General features: G+C 36.7%; 2 protein-coding genes across 16 annotated transcripts; one reads left to right on the plus strand and one right to left on the minus strand.

Moving 5' to 3' along the window:
- Positions 1–572: 572 nt before the first annotated feature.
- Positions 573–12,293, minus strand: LOC129574366 (uncharacterized). 15 transcript variants are annotated; one of them, XM_055456306.1, is made up of 5 exons: positions 12,153–12,293; positions 6,688–9,535; positions 6,039–6,131; positions 2,188–3,909; positions 573–2,009 (listed from the first exon to the last, which is right to left on the minus strand). In XM_055456306.1, exons 2-5 carry the CDS (start codon positions 8,254–8,256, stop codon positions 1,680–1,682), a joined length of 3,714 nt encoding a protein of 1,237 aa, XP_055312281.1. In that variant the 5' UTR covers positions 8,257–9,535; positions 12,153–12,293; the 3' UTR covers positions 573–1,679. The 15 variants fall into 15 exon arrangements, with proteins under 15 accessions (XP_055312281.1, XP_055312270.1, XP_055312275.1 ...); XM_055456295.1 differs by lacking the exon at positions 12,153–12,293 and adding an exon at positions 11,404–11,847 and having other exon boundaries at positions 6,688–9,540; XM_055456300.1 differs by lacking the exon at positions 12,153–12,293 and adding an exon at positions 11,269–11,847 and having other exon boundaries at positions 6,688–9,540.
- Positions 12,294–12,641: 348 nt separating this feature from the next.
- Positions 12,642–16,052, plus strand: LOC129574367 (J domain-containing protein CG6693-like). The gene is made up of 4 exons (XM_055456307.1): positions 12,642–13,550; positions 14,393–14,656; positions 14,893–15,021; positions 15,378–16,052. The coding sequence occupies exons 1-4, from the start codon at positions 13,457–13,459 to the stop codon at positions 15,740–15,742; spliced, it is 852 nt and encodes a 283-aa protein (XP_055312282.1). The 5' UTR covers positions 12,642–13,456; the 3' UTR covers positions 15,743–16,052.
- Positions 16,053–16,639: the final 587 nt, after the last annotated feature.

Consider the following 16,639-nt stretch of genomic DNA (forward strand, 5'->3'; position numbering starts at 1 on the left):
CCCGGCAAAAAAAAAACTTCAAAGTAATGATAGCAAATATTGAACTGTCTTGTTATCTCAGCACTTGGGCCTCATACTGTTTCACTCTCTCGCATCTGTCAGTCCCATTAAATACTATGAATTAAAGCTTTATCAATAGATGGCTCTTGAGCCGATTTGCGCCTTTAATATTTCAAATTGTAAAATCAAAAACCAAACGCAGCAAATGTTCAAGAGAGTGTCATGGAAATCAGTATAATACTCAACTTTTTTGTTGTATTCCATCGAATTTAGAGTCTAAGTCTTAGACTTTGGTCCAGCTACTGGCCGTGATCAGTGTTTCTTTATACATCTGATTTTGGTACCAGCGATACACTCGATCGTGTCGCCTTTAGCGTTTTACCTATACAAAATTTGCTTGGCGCTTGCTGGTATGTTTGCACTTTCTTTTTCTATAGCACCATTCACATTCATATCTATTTCTGTATTCTTTCAATGGGAACAGTACATTCCCAATTATCAGAAAATGACGTGTCAAAAATGCAATTCTCTACCATTACTACAGCACAGTACACAATAATTAAATCGCATGGTTCATTGAATATGATATTTGTTATCGATTTTATTGCCTCATTTCAAAGGTATTCGCACAAAAAAACATAACAAAGTAATTTCCGAAACATAATTGTAAATCCTTACTGCTGTATCAATAAATTGAAAAGAAAGAAAATGATAACAATGAATTGTTGCAATTAAAGTGTGTCATAAATTAATATATCTTGTCACTGGATATGGGGGCAACGATAAGGCACACGTAACGTCATACAGTCTTCCGTTAAAATAATATGATAGGCGACTATTCACAGTTTTGCACCCAATTTACTACTCCGTCGGATATGTTCGGATTAAAGAAGAATCGATTGAAAGTTTCTTTTCATGCAATCAATTGAATTGATTGAATCTATCCCATTTGAAGGTGTCTTAAATTTCGGCCGATCGGCTACATCAATCAGCCCATACATTTAGAACGTATGCTCTCGAAATTGACATTTCCTCCATCCACACACGCATCAAAGAAAAACACTTCGATGTTATCCTCCAGGTACGCGCCAGAACATTTCCCTTAATCTCCATTTTTAATTGTACTTAAACTACTACGTTATTTGCTAACTTTAGAGTTTTTTTCTACTGGACTTGCTATTTATGGCTTCTTGCTCCCATTTCAAAATGATACATTGTTGATTTGTCGACATTTTCACATAAATACATAGAACTTATAGAACTTAAATTATTTCATTTTTTATTTACTAAACTTGTGTCATAAATAGCCTATATCTGTGCACGTGTGAAAAAAAATACACTAACAATTGAATACGACCGGTCAACTTTGCGTTAAATTGATTTGTTTGTTGTTAAAATTGTGCGACTGCATGTCAATGGACATGCCAAATTGATTCAAAACAATTGATTCTCGTCTGAACTGAATGACCAGTGAATAAATATTGTGAAAACAATGTACAAAAAAAAATTCCACTCAAATTGCTGCCCAATTTATTTTGTTTTTTTTTTTTCATTTTTGTTTTAAAAAAAATGTCATTATATATGTACTTTTTTAAATACATATACGTATTTGATTTGAGGTACTCGTTTCATTTTTGTCATGTAAAAAAAAAATTGAAAGTTATCTCGTTTCATCTCTCTCAATTATTATTGCTGCTACTGCTGATGAAATCTTTGAAGCGATCTTTGAATGTTTTCGTCTTGGTTTTGTTGATCACTTTACAATTTTTCATGATGATTTCCATATTTTGTTGCGTTGAACTCGATTCATTCTCATTCTTCAGTATTCGTGAATCGAATAAATCGTAGAAATTCGATTGAGCCATCCAAGATGCCGTGTTTGGCCCGTTGATCGGATCTGGTTCGCTGAATTTTTGCTGCACAAAATGACGAAACATTGCCGTTTCTACAAACCACTCCAAAAATAAACGATACGATTGCGATGAATGCGATGCTATGAACTCGACTTTCTGGTTTTTTTTTTTTTTTGAAAAAGATAGAATCGGATGAGATTAGAATTGGCTCTTTTAGAAAAAAAAATCTAAAATACACAAAATGGTTGTTGAAGAAAAAAAATGAGAAAAAAATCTAAATTCTAAAGAAATCCAATTAAAAACGAATCGTATTTGACTCAAAATCCATACTCACATTAAATGTTTTATGTTTATACCCGACGAATAGTTCAACAAAGCATCTCAAAAAGGCTTCGGCAATAAGAACACTGCTGAGCATTTTGCCTTGATCCAGCAGATCGACCATTTCGAGTGAAACTTTTAGCGAATGACTGAGTGATGTGGGTAGAATGGTGGTTTCATCGCCGCATTTCTGTAAAAGTGTTTTTGTATTTAGATCGATGACGATGGCGTCTTCAATTTTGAAATCGATTGGTTTCAGTAGGCCGGCCAAAACTGGGATTGGTGCTTCGCAAATGTCTACCAGTGATTCGGGTAGAATGGTGATGATGGTGTGTTGCCATTGGAATGGATAAAGAAGTGTTTGTAATCCCAAGACGCATGATGACAAAATGGAAATATTTTCGGTGCAGAGAATGACTTTGCGTTCAAGTAACAACGTACTAAAGACGACAATCAGTAGATCCGAGCCGAGTGCCTGATACAGATCACTAAGTTCGGTGCTTTCAAGCCGTAAATCATTCGGTCGTCGTATAAAAATCTCATCACATTTACTTTTGCCATTGAATAGGCTTCGATTGATCAACGATAGATCGAATGGTGCGCCATTCTGTTTCTTCTCTTCAAATTCCTGCACCAACGACTTGGCTTGATTGGATCGTTCCTTCTTCGTTGTAGCCACCATTGAATCCGTTTCACAATTGCTGAACGCTGCTTGCGCAGCCGACTCGGTTAACCACCTCGGATTCACCTCTAAGCTAAGTCGTTTCGGCATTACTTTATGGTGCTGAGTGGAAATGGTTTTGGGTCGCGGTGACAATGGAAGTTTTAGATGTAAAAATTTTCCCGCCGCCGGAATTGATCGTGTTTGCAAACTCTGGAGCAGGAAATTGGTTTGGAATTCTGCCTGGCCATGTCTTGTTTCAATCTCGCGCAAAATTTTAAAGTAAAATCCAGGGGCTTTGACTTCGCTAATGATGCAGTAGGCCAGCGGCAGGCATATTTCACAACTTTCAGGCAAAATGCGGCGACAGTAGCCATAGACATGGTATCCATTGCCGTCGGTTAGTATGATGCTGTAGTCTTGATTTTTGCGCGTTTGATTTATGAGATTCCGACTGGGGAATACGAGCTGCTCAATGTTCAATGGGATTTCTTCGTCGGCCGGAAATTTTGACTTGATATACGCCTGTCGTGTGCTATTGTTGAACCCAATCAATAAACACACTTGGAACAGTTTTGGCGTAGTGTCACCACCATCATCATACGGAATGGACTCATTGCCACCGTCCAAATCATCGACTTCGTTGTCATTGTCCGATTTTCGGCCGTCCGTAATGTTGTCATTTCGATCGTCACTGCCGACACTGCCGACCACATTCTTTGGTGAAACATGCTTATTACCGCTGCTTCCATTGCTATTGATGGAATCATTGTCAGTATTGTCTATCGAAAATGTTCGGAAAACCGTTGACTTGAATGTTTGATGCATTGAATCGTTTGACAATAGGCTATCGGGTTGGATTCGTTGCACAGACACTTTTTTCACATACTCTTTTCGCTTTTCGGTCAATCGGCGTGATAATTTGGTGTTTGTCCTCTCTTGATTGACCGTCTCATTGTTTGTTGGCGATGATGAATGTGAGATTGATGGCGATACTTGCATCGAATCAATTGCATTTCCCATTCCGTCATTCGCTTTGTGCTGCTCAAATGCTGCATTCACCAAAATATTTATCTAATTGGGACGAGAAATATGAAAGATGTTAGACTGGATTGGATACACTTTAGTAAAGTGACTTTACACCGAAATTTAGACCATTTTCTTAAAAAAAATTCTACTCTTATTAAACATACGTTCGAGATCAAACAAAAAGAGCTAGCTATTCACACTAAATATAATATTTTGTAATGAATCAAACAATTATTATTCAATGATTCAATATTGAATGAGAAAAATTCATAACTTTTCCCCCCTAGATTCATATCGAATGGAAATATTGATGCTTGGACTTGAACTTTTAATTTCATAACTTTTTTTCTCACTTCTTTATATTTTAAAGAAAATCCTTACTTCATCAAACAGGAAAAGCAATCGAATATCAATCGCTGACAAAGAGTTGACTGAATTCATTGTACTATTTTAAATAACTTACACTTATTCGTCAAATGTGGAAATATTTATTCATGAGATCTAAATGCCTCGGAAACCGAGATGGTTTGACGTTTTACTTTCGCTATGTTGATAACGCTGACGGTTTAAGCATATCGTAACGACTTTCTTGAGACTTGACAATTGAGTCATACAATGAATAAGGCCATACTCGACTAGCACATTGGTCCAAAAAATACATTTCAACCCATTATGATCTGTAGCCTATTTCACCAAATGTTTTCATGAAAAGTTTTCATGAGATTTTCTTCTCAAGTTTTTTTTGGTCAAACAAATATATCTAAATGTAGCAATGAGAAAATCTCAATAAAAACGTGGAAATATCCTCATTTTTTTGACATTATTTTGAGCACCAACTTGAAATTTCGAGATTTTTTCACAAAAATGTGAGATCACATCATGGTTGGCAAAAAAAAAATGAGAATTTAAATTTTGCGCTCAAGATAATGTCAAAAAAATGAGAATATTTTCACGTTTCTATTGAGATTTTCTCATTGCTACATTTGAATACATTTGTTTCACCAAAAAAACTTGAGAAGAAAATCTCATGAAAACTTTTCATGAAAACATTCGGTGAAATAGGCTGCTGAACATAAAGCAGTACATGAACTTAAAATTCACACGCAGCATTTTTCTTTCAGCTTCAAAAAGAAATTATTCTTCATAAATAAGTTGGATTTTCGTCGAACTTTCAACTTTGTTTTTGAGATTTTTCACAATTTTTCGATTGAGGCCGTAGAAATTCGCAACAAACACCACAAACTGCTAGATGTAAAAGTTTACACAAACGCAAAAATAGATCGATTGGATTTTTGTCATTTTCTACAATTTCTTAAAACAAAATTGGAACCAAATTCGGAAGAAAATATTGAATTTGAGCGCCAAACAAAAACACCTTTTACGAAAGTCTACACAATCGAAAAGCTGCTATGTTTCGTATTCAAACCACTAGACCTGAATGGGTTAATGGGAACAGCTGTGCCACATTAATATTCTACATTTTTTTTACTAGTGTCGATAAAATGCTTTTCACATCTCCATAAAATGATATTGTTCTTTATCACACATTTTTGTGATACGAATTGGTTTTAGTATGTTTTATATTGCTTTAGAAGCTTCCACATTGATTTTTCGAGCATATTACGCCATTATTTGTGGAAATAAAATGTAAATAACTCAAAATATCACAGATTATATTCATTAAATTCATGGAAATCGAAAAATCGTTATAAATTGTCAAAATATCTAAATGTTTGCTCAAAATTCGTCAAAGCCTCTCCAAAAATTGGTTAAAATTTCAGAAAAAAATTCATCTGAATTACGAAATTTTTTTTAAAAGAATGGAAAATAAAGAGATTATTTTGACTTCAATTGAAATCGAAAAAAAAAATTGAAAATCCTGTGCAATCTTCAAAAATCTAAAGAAAAGTGATCAATAAACATCTAAACTTCTTGAAATCCACCAAAAAAAGGCGTTGAAAATACTTTCATGGACCCGCACAATGCTCATGTGCCGAAAATTCGTTAAAAAATGAAACTAAAAAAAAACTCTCTGACATTATTGAGACCATAATAACAATAAATCACACCCTCCCATTTGATCTACTAACTACAAAAATCATAAATGTCATAACAAACACATTCATCACGCATCGGATCACATTGTGTATCGAATCGTATCGTATCATATTTACCTCGTCGTATGTATTCGGCAGCGGTTGATCATTCGCTTCATTTGAATTGGAATCGGAGTCGGAGCTCTTGATTTTGTTTTCAATGCTGGTACACTGGAAAAGGCGAGATAAAAGCGATTAATTATAATATATGCTTGAATCGAGATTCGGTAAGGTATAAATGTAGGAATAAAAGTGCGTTTGTTGTGCAAAAGTGATTGCAAATAAGCCAAAAGCGTTGCGTAAATTGCGTTTGTAAACAAAAGATGAAATAATAAAAATAAGCTCAAGCATGCGAATTCAATGGATCAGTATTGAAATGGTGTGATAAAAGTAAACTATGATGAAAATTAGTGCATTATGCCATGCGGTTTTCTTGTTAAATCTTGTGTGCGGTTATATGTAAAAACTAATTCAACTAATTTAGTAGAAGAAACAACAAAATTTAATTAATTTTTTTTTACTTGTTTGTTAGCGAAATGCAAATGTCCGTGTGAGTGTCGAATTTCGCACGTATCTAAAGAGAAAACAAACCCGACCACCGGAATATAGCCAATCGTTCAAAGAAAGAAACAAACAAATTCGATTCAGAGGTCACTGTGATATCGTTGAAATGTTTTTGTGTTTGCGTTTGGCAACCTGTCATGTGAACCGTTTGTCAAAAACTCACCATGTAATGAATGTCGTGGAGATCGTTGATGGAGTGATCATCGGCCGTGCATGATGTGCACGATGTCAGACTTGAGCCCAAACTTTCGGGCCCATCGAATGATGTGTTTGATAGTGAAGATGACAATAGCTTTGGTTCGTTGCTTAAATGGCTGGGTGTTGGTGAGACAATAACACCGAAACTGTTGCATTTATGTGGCGGTGATGATGTTGTTGTGCCGTTTCCAGTTTTAGCGGCATGTTTCAAATGTGCAAATGGTTCCATATAAATTGGCTCACTGTTGGGTGACCGTATAACATTGCGATTTATTTTGCCGATCGTCGTCGTCGTCGTCGTCGTTGTCGTTGTTGCCGCTTGGATTTTCTCGGGTGATGGCGGCTCTTTTGATGTAATCACCTTGCCGAATTGATTGGGCCCAATGATCATTGTGTCATAAATTGATGCCGATGAGCATGGGATGCAATTCAAAAGACTGCTGCTAAACGGATGTTTGGTTGCATTCCTAGTCGTACCTTTTGCTTTGTTATTCGTTTTGAGGACGAGTTGATTTTCGAGCAAATCGATTTTTTGTCGCATTTTATTGGTCGGTGCTGTAGCAACAGTGACAGTAGCAGGTACATGACTTCGTCCCTTGGTCGACGATTTTTCGTCATCGCTTGAATGTGTTGGTGTGTCTGGTGTTTGTACTGTTGTTGTGGTTTGCTTCGGTGAATCGATGAATGTGCGTGGTGGTTTCTTTGGTGGTGGACCGGATGGCAATGGCTGCCGTAGTACAGCCTTTAATGTATCAGTCAAACCGGGCTCATCCAGTTGCTGTCTCGTTTCAATATCACATCGTTTTAATAAATTTTCAAACTTTTCCGCAAATTCCGGCGAAATGACTGGCACACCGTTGTTCGTCGTTGTTATCGTCGTCGTTGTCGTCGGCGTAGGTGTCGTCGACGCTGTCGTTCGATTTGACTTGATCGCACATTTTGTGCCATTATCTTTCGAAACGTTGCTGTTACTCCCATTTTTCGTACTATTACTATTGCTACAGTTACTTTTGTCGCCCACACGAAATGCGGGGCTCCGTTTAATGCTACTCCGTTTGACTGGATCATTTGTGTGTCGTGTCAATCGCACTTCAACATTCTCTTTAATCTCTTTCAACGGTTTTAATGTGTCTTCATCATTGGCGGCTAAATTCCGTTTCTTCACAACGAATGCATCGGCCGAAACGGTTCGATCCAAATTATTGTGCCGCCGTAAATAGCCAATCTTTTTATTTGTATTAATTATGGACGGTGATTTATGATTGGTTTCAATAATGGACGATGACGGTGGCCGTGGCGGTGGCGGCTGTTTTGGTGGCGATATTTTCAATTTATTGCTATTGATCACGGCAATCTGACGATGAATCGGCAAATCGATCGATGTTGATGATCGTTTAAATAGAAAACTTGGCGACGGTTTGCGATATTTATGCGGCACCGTAGCCGATATATCCAACGATTCCAAACTATTGAGATTCTCAAATTTACTTTTGATACTTTTCACACGGCCCGTTTCGGCGGTTGTATAGGACATCTTTTCACCGTCCGTGAGAGATTTTTTTTTTTGGTTGGTTTGTCGTTGTCTCTCACTCGTAAACTGAGATGCGTTTTGATTGCACAGTTTTTTTTGTTGTGGTTTTGATGTCAATTTCGCTTCGATGCACTTCGTTTCCTCACATTTTTACGACCGCACCGAATAAATCACACACTATTTCTCGCTCTCGTGTTCATACAGCGATCGACAACTGACTTTTCAACACACTTGACAATTTCCAATTTAGTTGCGCAGCGCAGAAATTTACGCAAATTTATTCAATTCACATATGACATTTTTTGTTGTCTCTTTGTGGCCGTCGTCGTCGTTGTCGACGTTGTCGTCTTTTATTTTGATATCGTTGGTTCTCGGGGCTTATGCGCAAATCCGATATGTTGATTAAACGCAATTTTCGCTGACCATTGCAATTTCGATAGTGTCGCATATGGTTCGATTATGGTTGTGCCGCCGCAGTTGTGTTGCCGCAGCTACCGTTTCAACGTTGTCAGCGGTTAATTAACACAAATAGCGCGCACAACTTTCAAATGTTCTGGTTTTTTTTTGTGTGACGTGTGAGTTTGTTTTTTTTAAGTAGAAAACTTTTTTTCCCTCAAAGTTTGACTCTTTTTTTTCTTCTACCGTTGATTTTCTTCTATATCGTTGTTATGTCCGCGGTTATCTATTATTTTTGAAACTGGCTCCGTGTTTCTTTTTCTTTCGTCCAAGTTTGAACAGGTCAATTGCCTTCAAGTCGAATATTAAACACTATTTTCATGATTGTCACTTATGGTGGCCGTTTTTTTTGTTCTCGTCACGATTGTCACTGTATTGGCTACTCAGATCGTTCGTTCGTTCGTTTGTTTCTTTGTTCATGAGTGTGTTGATTGTTTTTTTTTAATTGCAATTTGGCGCAGAGCAGTCTTAATCTGAAAGCTAGCTACCAGTCTTTACACAGACATTATCTCGAACAAACGCAGATTGACTATAAATTTATCTGTGTAACAGCTCAATTTGACTGTGAAAGCCCATTTTTAATGCGAGATTCAAACTGCGGTTGGTTGTAATTTAAAGTGAAACTTGAAGCAGCTCAAAAAGGCCCTAAACGAATCGCAAATTGAATACACTCCACAAGTGCACACACGTTCATCATCTCGTTCAGCAGGTTGTTCCCTTTCTCTGTCGCTCGTTGTTCGTGTGATGTGTGATTATTTTTTTTTTTTTTGGTACGATTTTGATCTAAATAAGGTTTGAGCGTGCGCGCCAGGTTCAGCAACTTGATCTATTCTAAGTGAAACAACACAACAAAATTAGCGTTTTAAATGATGAATTCGACTGAAAACACTCTACCGCCGAAGCAGCAGCAGCAGCAACAACAACACAGAAATTGTTGGCTTGATTTAATGCTGCAGCAGCAGCTCAGTAAAATGTCTTTGTTTGACTGTTTTGTGGCGTGCACTTGACGCTCTTCTCTCTCGCTCACACACTATGTTACATTGCACAATGGGTGCCGTCATTAGATCTTGTCGTGAGAGATCACTTTTCTCCCTTTTGAAATGTTCTGTATGTGCTTGTTTTTTTCTCTCTCGGGATTTGACTTTGAATTCGTTTTGTTGCTTTTGATAACGCGATTTCCACACACTCACTCCCTCATTCACTCACTCACTCGTCCGATCTCACACACTCCGACCCAACAATTTAACAATGGAAAAATTAATAATAATATCTAATTAACAGTTGTTAACATAGGGCCACAATGTATATCCATAGATGTGTGTCATTGCATTCGATTGCCTGTTTTTTTTTTCTTTTCTTTTCTAGAACGAAATCTCGCGTAACACGACCATGAGCCACAATGCAAAAATTCTAACAATTGTTCCTGTGCTCGAACGTGTTGATATTTACAGCTGCGTCTTTTTCTTCCTCTCTCTCTTTATAGTTTGAGGCACAATTTAGTTCTTTTCGTGCAAAATGCTCGGAAGAAGAAAATATTTTTCGGATTTTATACACAAAATGTTCAAAAATGTGTTCTTTGTACGTCTTTAATTGCTGTTTTTGTTTGTGTATATGAAAATTATGTCAAAAATTGAATGGTTGTGATTAAAGCGTACTTGGTTTGATAAACAACAACAGTTTGACGATTTCTGTCAAGTAATCAGATCACTATCAGCCACACTCAAAATCAGATTCAGAATCGATAATAACAAACGATTAACACAAATTCGATTGAAATCCACACTTTTGTCGGTCGAAGAAGACAAAAAATCCAACACTGTTCATTCAGACTGATATTTTGGGTCGGTGGTTGCAAAGAAGCCAAACGACAGCTACGATCACACACACACACACACACTTCGCTTGTTAACCTCACAACCGCTCAACGAAACTAGAATGAAAAAAACCATTATGTGTTCTTCTCTTCTCTGCTCCTTGAATAGAATTCCAATTTTTTTCGTTTTAAGAACGTGTAAAATGTGTTCAATTTTCTATTCACAAATGCATACACACACACACACACTAAATACGCGAAATGAAAAACAGAAGCGAAAAAAACAACAACAACATTGAACGCACAACGGAACGGAATGGAACAGAAGTGGAAAAAAAACAGCAGCAGCAACAACAACTGGTAAAAATCGTATGTGTATCTTAAAATGTAGTGAGTGTGTAAAAATGACTACATGTGAACTAAAAACAGACAGCGATGGAACAAATAACCGAATTTGAGTGAGCGAGAGAGAAGCTGAAGAAAAAAATTGAAGAAGAGAAACATACACACACACGTGCATGCACACGCACTCGATGCCTATGAAATAATAATAATAATAAGGCAAAACAAAAAGTTGTATATTTAAATAATCATTCAACAAAAGCATGGAACGCAAAAAACTATATCTCTTCTGACTGTGATTTTGTTTTCGTCGATATGTGCTCTTTAATTTAATCTCTCACTCTGTATACAACGATTATTCTCTGTTGGCTTTTTTTTATATTTCGTTTTCTGTATTTATTTACACTTGGTGTTTTATTTGAAGAATGAGTCGACGAGAGACGTTAAGAGTGAAAAAAAAAATGCACGCACACAATTTATTTAGCCGTTCATTTTTCTCTACACTTGCATGTCGTTATTTTTTTTATTATTGTTCGTACTTCGTTTTGTTTAAAGTTGTTGCGATCTTGTTACTACTTTTTTTCTTCTTTTATGACCAAACACACAATACGGTTCTTTTAGTTCGTTTCAATTCCAATATTGGCTTCTTCTTCTTCTTTCTTCTTCTTTCTTCTTCTCTTTTTTTTCTTCTGTTTGTTTCTTATTTTTTCTTATTTGGCTGTATGTATCCGTCTTTGTTTTGTGTGTGCGAGAGAATTGGTTTTTTGTTGTTGTTGTTGTTTGGGTCTTATTCGTCGTATTCAGTCAAACAGAACGGGCATTACGAATTTGGTTTTCTCGTACGTGTTATTAAATGAGAGAACGTGTATGGGTGTGTGCGTGTGTACGGGAGAGTGCTGGTAGTAAACGGCACGAATACCGTTTGCATGCATGGTTAAATGTTCGAGTGAAATGAGTGTGTGTGATTGAGTGTGCCGTTGTGATGGTGCAACAAACTAAATAATATTACGTGTGTACAGGCTGTGGTGGTAGTGGTAGTAGTTTTGTTTCCTTTTACAAACATAAGAAAATAAAAGAAAATTTTTTTTCGTTAGAAGCGCTCATGCAAAATCACTCTCTGTCTGTGCTAGTCTCTATTGACAAAATATGTATCCGCTTTTATGGTCGTTCGTTCCATTCTCACGATCACGTCTCATTCTGTCTCGCTCTCCTTTTGTTTATTCGCTGTTTGGAGATTCGATTTCGTTCGGACAACGGATGTCAATATTACCTTTCTGGTGTTACTTACATCACTTTGACAGGTGGACATTTTGAAATCCGGTCGCACAACTTAATCACAACGGAAAAATTCTCCTTCACTCTTGGCTTTGTTTATAGTGTTGCGTTTTTATTGCGTTTTCTGTGTCGTTGTTGCCGTCGTCACCGTCGTTGTCACTTCACACTTTTTTTTCTCGCACGGTGAATCGTAAGTCGGCCTATGTTGTAAGACCAATAATCACTTGTCGTTTTACGATGAAATACGATTTCCAAAGACAAAAACAAAGGAAAAATTATGCAATTTGATTTTTTGATAAACTATTATACAATTCACGGCTTTTTGACGCAAACAAAACAGAAACGACTTGAATAAAGATGTTGAATAAAGAAATCGCGGGCGCACTTAACAAAAAAAAACGGATCAAAAGATGTGATCAAACAAGTGCTTTGCGCATCTAACTACGCCTATATTCTTGTGAACTATGGCTCACAATATCACTCTCTCGCATACACATCCCGCTCTTGTACATTATTTTGATCTGTGATTCCCGTGTGTCACGATCAAACGCGATATATGTCTCATTTTCAAAAGATATAGACTTGTCTTGCTTCTTTGTTGTATCATTCAGCGTCGTTGTTTGCACACATTCACACGCCGTGTGTACTTGGACGAGCAACAGAGACGCATTATCAGACAATGTCTCTTGATCCAGACACTGTTCGAACGAGTCGTAAATATGAACACCCAGCAATGGTTTCAATTTCGTTATTTCTTTTGCTCAAAGTTTAAAAAAAAAACGGCAAAACATTCGAAAATTCCGATACACAAGACCATTGACACACAGCTGACCTCTTTCGATCTCCAAATGCCATACACTCACACTCAAACAATGTATTTCATAAAGGCAGATGCTTTCAATATTCGGTTCTATTTCATTGCATCTTTTTCTACCAATTAATTTCATGTCATTTCTTTTCATTTTCCCATTTATTGCATGTAAATCGTTCTTTCCTGCATGTCAATCGTTCGTTTTCGATTGCAATACCCTTGAACTGAAGATGCCACCACTCGCGACAGCGACACAAAGAGAGAGAGAAAGAGAGAAATCCAAACAACTGCATCTGTGATATCGTCCAACTGTCAAATTGATTCTGGCGCGCAAATCTCTCATTCTCCAATTGTGTTTGTTGTTGTAGCCAAACGTCAGTTTGTGTCGCTACGGTCTATTGTATCGGTTCATTTGCAAGCAAAGCAGTCGCTATTTGATTCGTATCCTTCATTAATCGTTCTCAGAGTTTTTTCTTGCGATAAATTAGTAACGAAATTTTGCCAATATGCCCACCACATTGGAATTGTGCGAAAAATATTTCGGCACCAAAGACATTTACAAATTAATGAATCTCACAAAAGATTCACTCCCAAAAGATGGTAAGTGGAATTGTTCGGTGGATATTAATACAGATTTTTTTTCTTCCAAAGGCTTATTGTGAAATAGATTGATTTTGATTCGTTGTGTCTTTGAAATGAGCTTATGACACAACAATCGTTTGATTTGGATTTTTGCCATTAACAGTTTTTTGATGTTTTTTTAAAATGAAAGAACATCTAAACTGAGTTTACTGCGAACAACATCTCTTTTACGCTAACAGCAATTCGTACACGGACGAGTCAATGAGACAATTGGTGTGAGCGAGACAAAGTTTGACAGCAAACAATTTGGTTGTATCAATTTAAATGTTCTTTCGGTTTTTGGAAGAGAGACTCATCAAAAGAATTCTAGGGTTTTTTTTAAATGTAGAAACACGAAGTTTACATCGGAATTTGTCAGAAAACCATGGTTTGAATGCTGCAGCGAAATGAACTTTCATGAACGAACAGATATTTTCGTATGGAACCAATGGTTTTGCACACATAGACTGTTCCATGACTGTTGCTTGACTGTTCCAACTTCAGATTTTGTTCATCACTTCTTAACTTTGCTGAAAAAAAATGGACGATTTTCTTAATCACAACCAAAATTGTTGAAAAAAAACTCTTTTTCAACCACGATTGAGTGACGAAACACAAGTGTTAACCTAAGAATGAATTGCCACTTCTTCACAACAGATTGATGATGGCTATCATCACCAAACTTTGACCTTTGTGAAGAAAACGTTGTTTTTGCCACAAACATTTACTATTTATCTTATCCAAATTTGCATTTAAAACTCTAGTTAAAAAAAAACCAAATTCAATTCAATCAAATTCTTCGAATTCATTTCATCCACCAGTGAAAAAAGCCTATCATCGACTGTCATTGCAAGTCCACCCGGACCGTGTTGCTGAATCGGGAAAGGAGGAAGCCACCGAAAAATTCAAAATATTGACCAAAATTAATGGCGTACTGACCGACTCAAGCAAGAAAGCATTGTACGATGAACAAGGAATCATCGATGATGATGGCGAAAGCGATCTCAACTGGGTGAAACTATGGCGTGAATACTTCAAACCAATCACAACGACTGATATTGAAAATTTCCACCAAAATTATATCGGTGAGTTTTTGTGTGGCTTCGATGTTGAGCCCATTGCCCACTATAGTGACATAGATATGATATAGATGGGAGGTTGAGTCCATTGTCATTATATCGACTGCATTTGGGCAATGTCTAATAGACACTGTCTATAGACAAACTCTTTGAATATATTCTACATCCACGGCACTATGGGGCACTGGGGTAGCATCGAATTTCGTTTGATTCGGTATGAATTAATCGTTTTATTCTTTTAGGTTCTGAGACGGAAGAGCGTGATATTCGTAAGGCATATTTGGGTGGAAATGGTTGCATCAATTTTATGATGGACAGTGTCCCATTCATGACAGTGGAAGATGAACCACGAATCATGGCACTGGTCAAAGGTATAATACTCGCTCGATTTTTTTTTCGAATCAAGTTTCAATCACATTTGCATCATTAAAAAACGTTCAACGGCAGTCACCAGAAATGACTCTGATTACATCATTTCAATTGTTAGCCAATTCAAGAAGTTCAACCAAGTCAATTCGTGAAATAAAAAAAAGGAAAATTGAAAAACGAATGAAAAAAAATCCAAAAAGAACAAAATCGAACAAGAAAAATATTCCAATGGAAAAATTGCTAATTTTTAAAGGCTAGTGGCAAAGTGTATGGTCGTGATCGTCAAAAAATCTCAAATTGCGAGAAAAAAAATCTATGAAATTGAACCAATATTAAATTCGTTTGTTTCCATTTTCAGGATGGATTGCATCGGGTGATTTGCCGGAATACAAGCTATTCACAGAAGAGCCGGAGGCAAAACGTAAGCGACGTCACAAAAAATATGCCCGTGAAGCGAAAGAAGCAGAAGTGGCGAAAAAAGAGCTGGAGAAAAAGTCCAAATCAAATGGTAGCCTAGAGCAGCAAATAATGAGGCGTCAAGCGGATCGTGAGGCATCAGCAAACTGTTTCTTTGATCGTCTATTGGAAAAGTATGGTGGTGCCGATGATTCGGAAGAATATGTATTGCCAGGCAAGCGTTCGAAGAAGACGACAGCGAAAAAAGCCAGCGCCAAAGAGCCAATCAAAAAAGTGAAAAGCGGCCGCGTCACAAAGAAAAAATAGAGACATTCAACAGTGAATAATTTATTTTAAGTGAAATAACAGCACCTCTGACAAAAAACATAACCCATACGCTAAGCACCATCAACATTTCATTATCATAACAAACAACATTCTTAAATATTATTTTAATAGGAATGAATAACTTTTCAAACAAAAACAAAGGAAAAAAGGTCATTTTACTGTGTATTCAATCAAATAAGAATATGGAAATTATTCGGTTGAAAATCATTAGGCATGAAAGACCAAATTTTAGTAAGCGTAAAAACGGAACAACAAATAAAAATTTAATGTAGAATTGATTGAGATGTAATTATGAGGGTAAAGTACGAACATCAAACTCTTTTGAATTTAATCATTCAAGTCATTGGCGGTAGATATTCGACAGAAAGGTGAGTCAGTCATATTAATCAAATTATACAGAAAGTTGGCTCAGCGGCAGAAGCTCAGACAGAGAATTACGTTGACAGGGTTGTGGGAACCGTAGTATAATCGTATCAAACGATACATAGGCCACAGTAATGGCGATGGCCACATCACGGTGGAATTACTTCATATAGACCGATTATTGGATCATTTTCATGAAAAAAATCTGAATCTATCGAACGGAGCTATAAGCTTTGCTATGAAAATGAAAACCGATCCACCATAGCTACAGCCCACAGATAAACGAATAAAAATTATTGAAAATAATTAATAAATAATGAAAATAATTCATTTCATGTACTTTGTTTTAAAACTGGCATTTATTTAAATTAGCTGTGTGTAGATGTTTTGGGTGGTGTTTTGATGGCGCCAAAAATCACTCTAGTGGCAAAATGGTTCAACGCTTATTTGGCTGATGCAATAATCCATCAGAATTGGCTGATGTTCGAAAATTGTGAAAAAAAAGTCTGAAAA

Source organism: Sitodiplosis mosellana, unplaced genomic scaffold, assembly GCF_009176505.1.
Source record: "Sitodiplosis mosellana isolate CC-2019 unplaced genomic scaffold, AAFC_SMos_1.0 Smas_scaffold_6162, whole genome shotgun sequence".
In the NCBI taxonomy this organism is placed as follows: domain Eukaryota; kingdom Metazoa; phylum Arthropoda; class Insecta; order Diptera; family Cecidomyiidae; genus Sitodiplosis; species Sitodiplosis mosellana.

What these genes read in the sequence shown, in the direction of transcription:
- LOC129574366 (XM_055456306.1), bottom strand. Translation starts at nt 8,256, where the DNA reads ATGTCCTATACAACCGCCGAAACGGGCCGTGTGAAAAGTATCAAAAGT. An exon ending in TCCACGACATTCATTACATG is followed by an intron (nt 6,132 to 6,687) that starts GTGAGTTTTTGA and finishes CGCCTTTTCCAG; the next exon opens with TGTACCAGCATTGAAAACAA. An exon ending in TGCCGAATACATACGACGAG is followed by an intron (nt 3,910 to 6,038) that starts GTAAATATGATA and finishes CGTCCCAATTAG; the next exon opens with ATAAATATTTTGGTGAATGC.
- LOC129574367 (XM_055456307.1), top strand. Translation starts at nt 13,457, where the DNA reads ATGCCCACCACATTGGAATTGTGCGAAAAATATTTCGGCACCAAAGAC. An exon ending in TTTCCACCAAAATTATATCG is followed by an intron (nt 14,657 to 14,892) that starts GTGAGTTTTTGT and finishes TTATTCTTTTAG; the next exon opens with GTTCTGAGACGGAAGAGCGT. An exon ending in AATCATGGCACTGGTCAAAG is followed by an intron (nt 15,022 to 15,377) that starts GTATAATACTCG and finishes TTCCATTTTCAG; the next exon opens with GATGGATTGCATCGGGTGAT.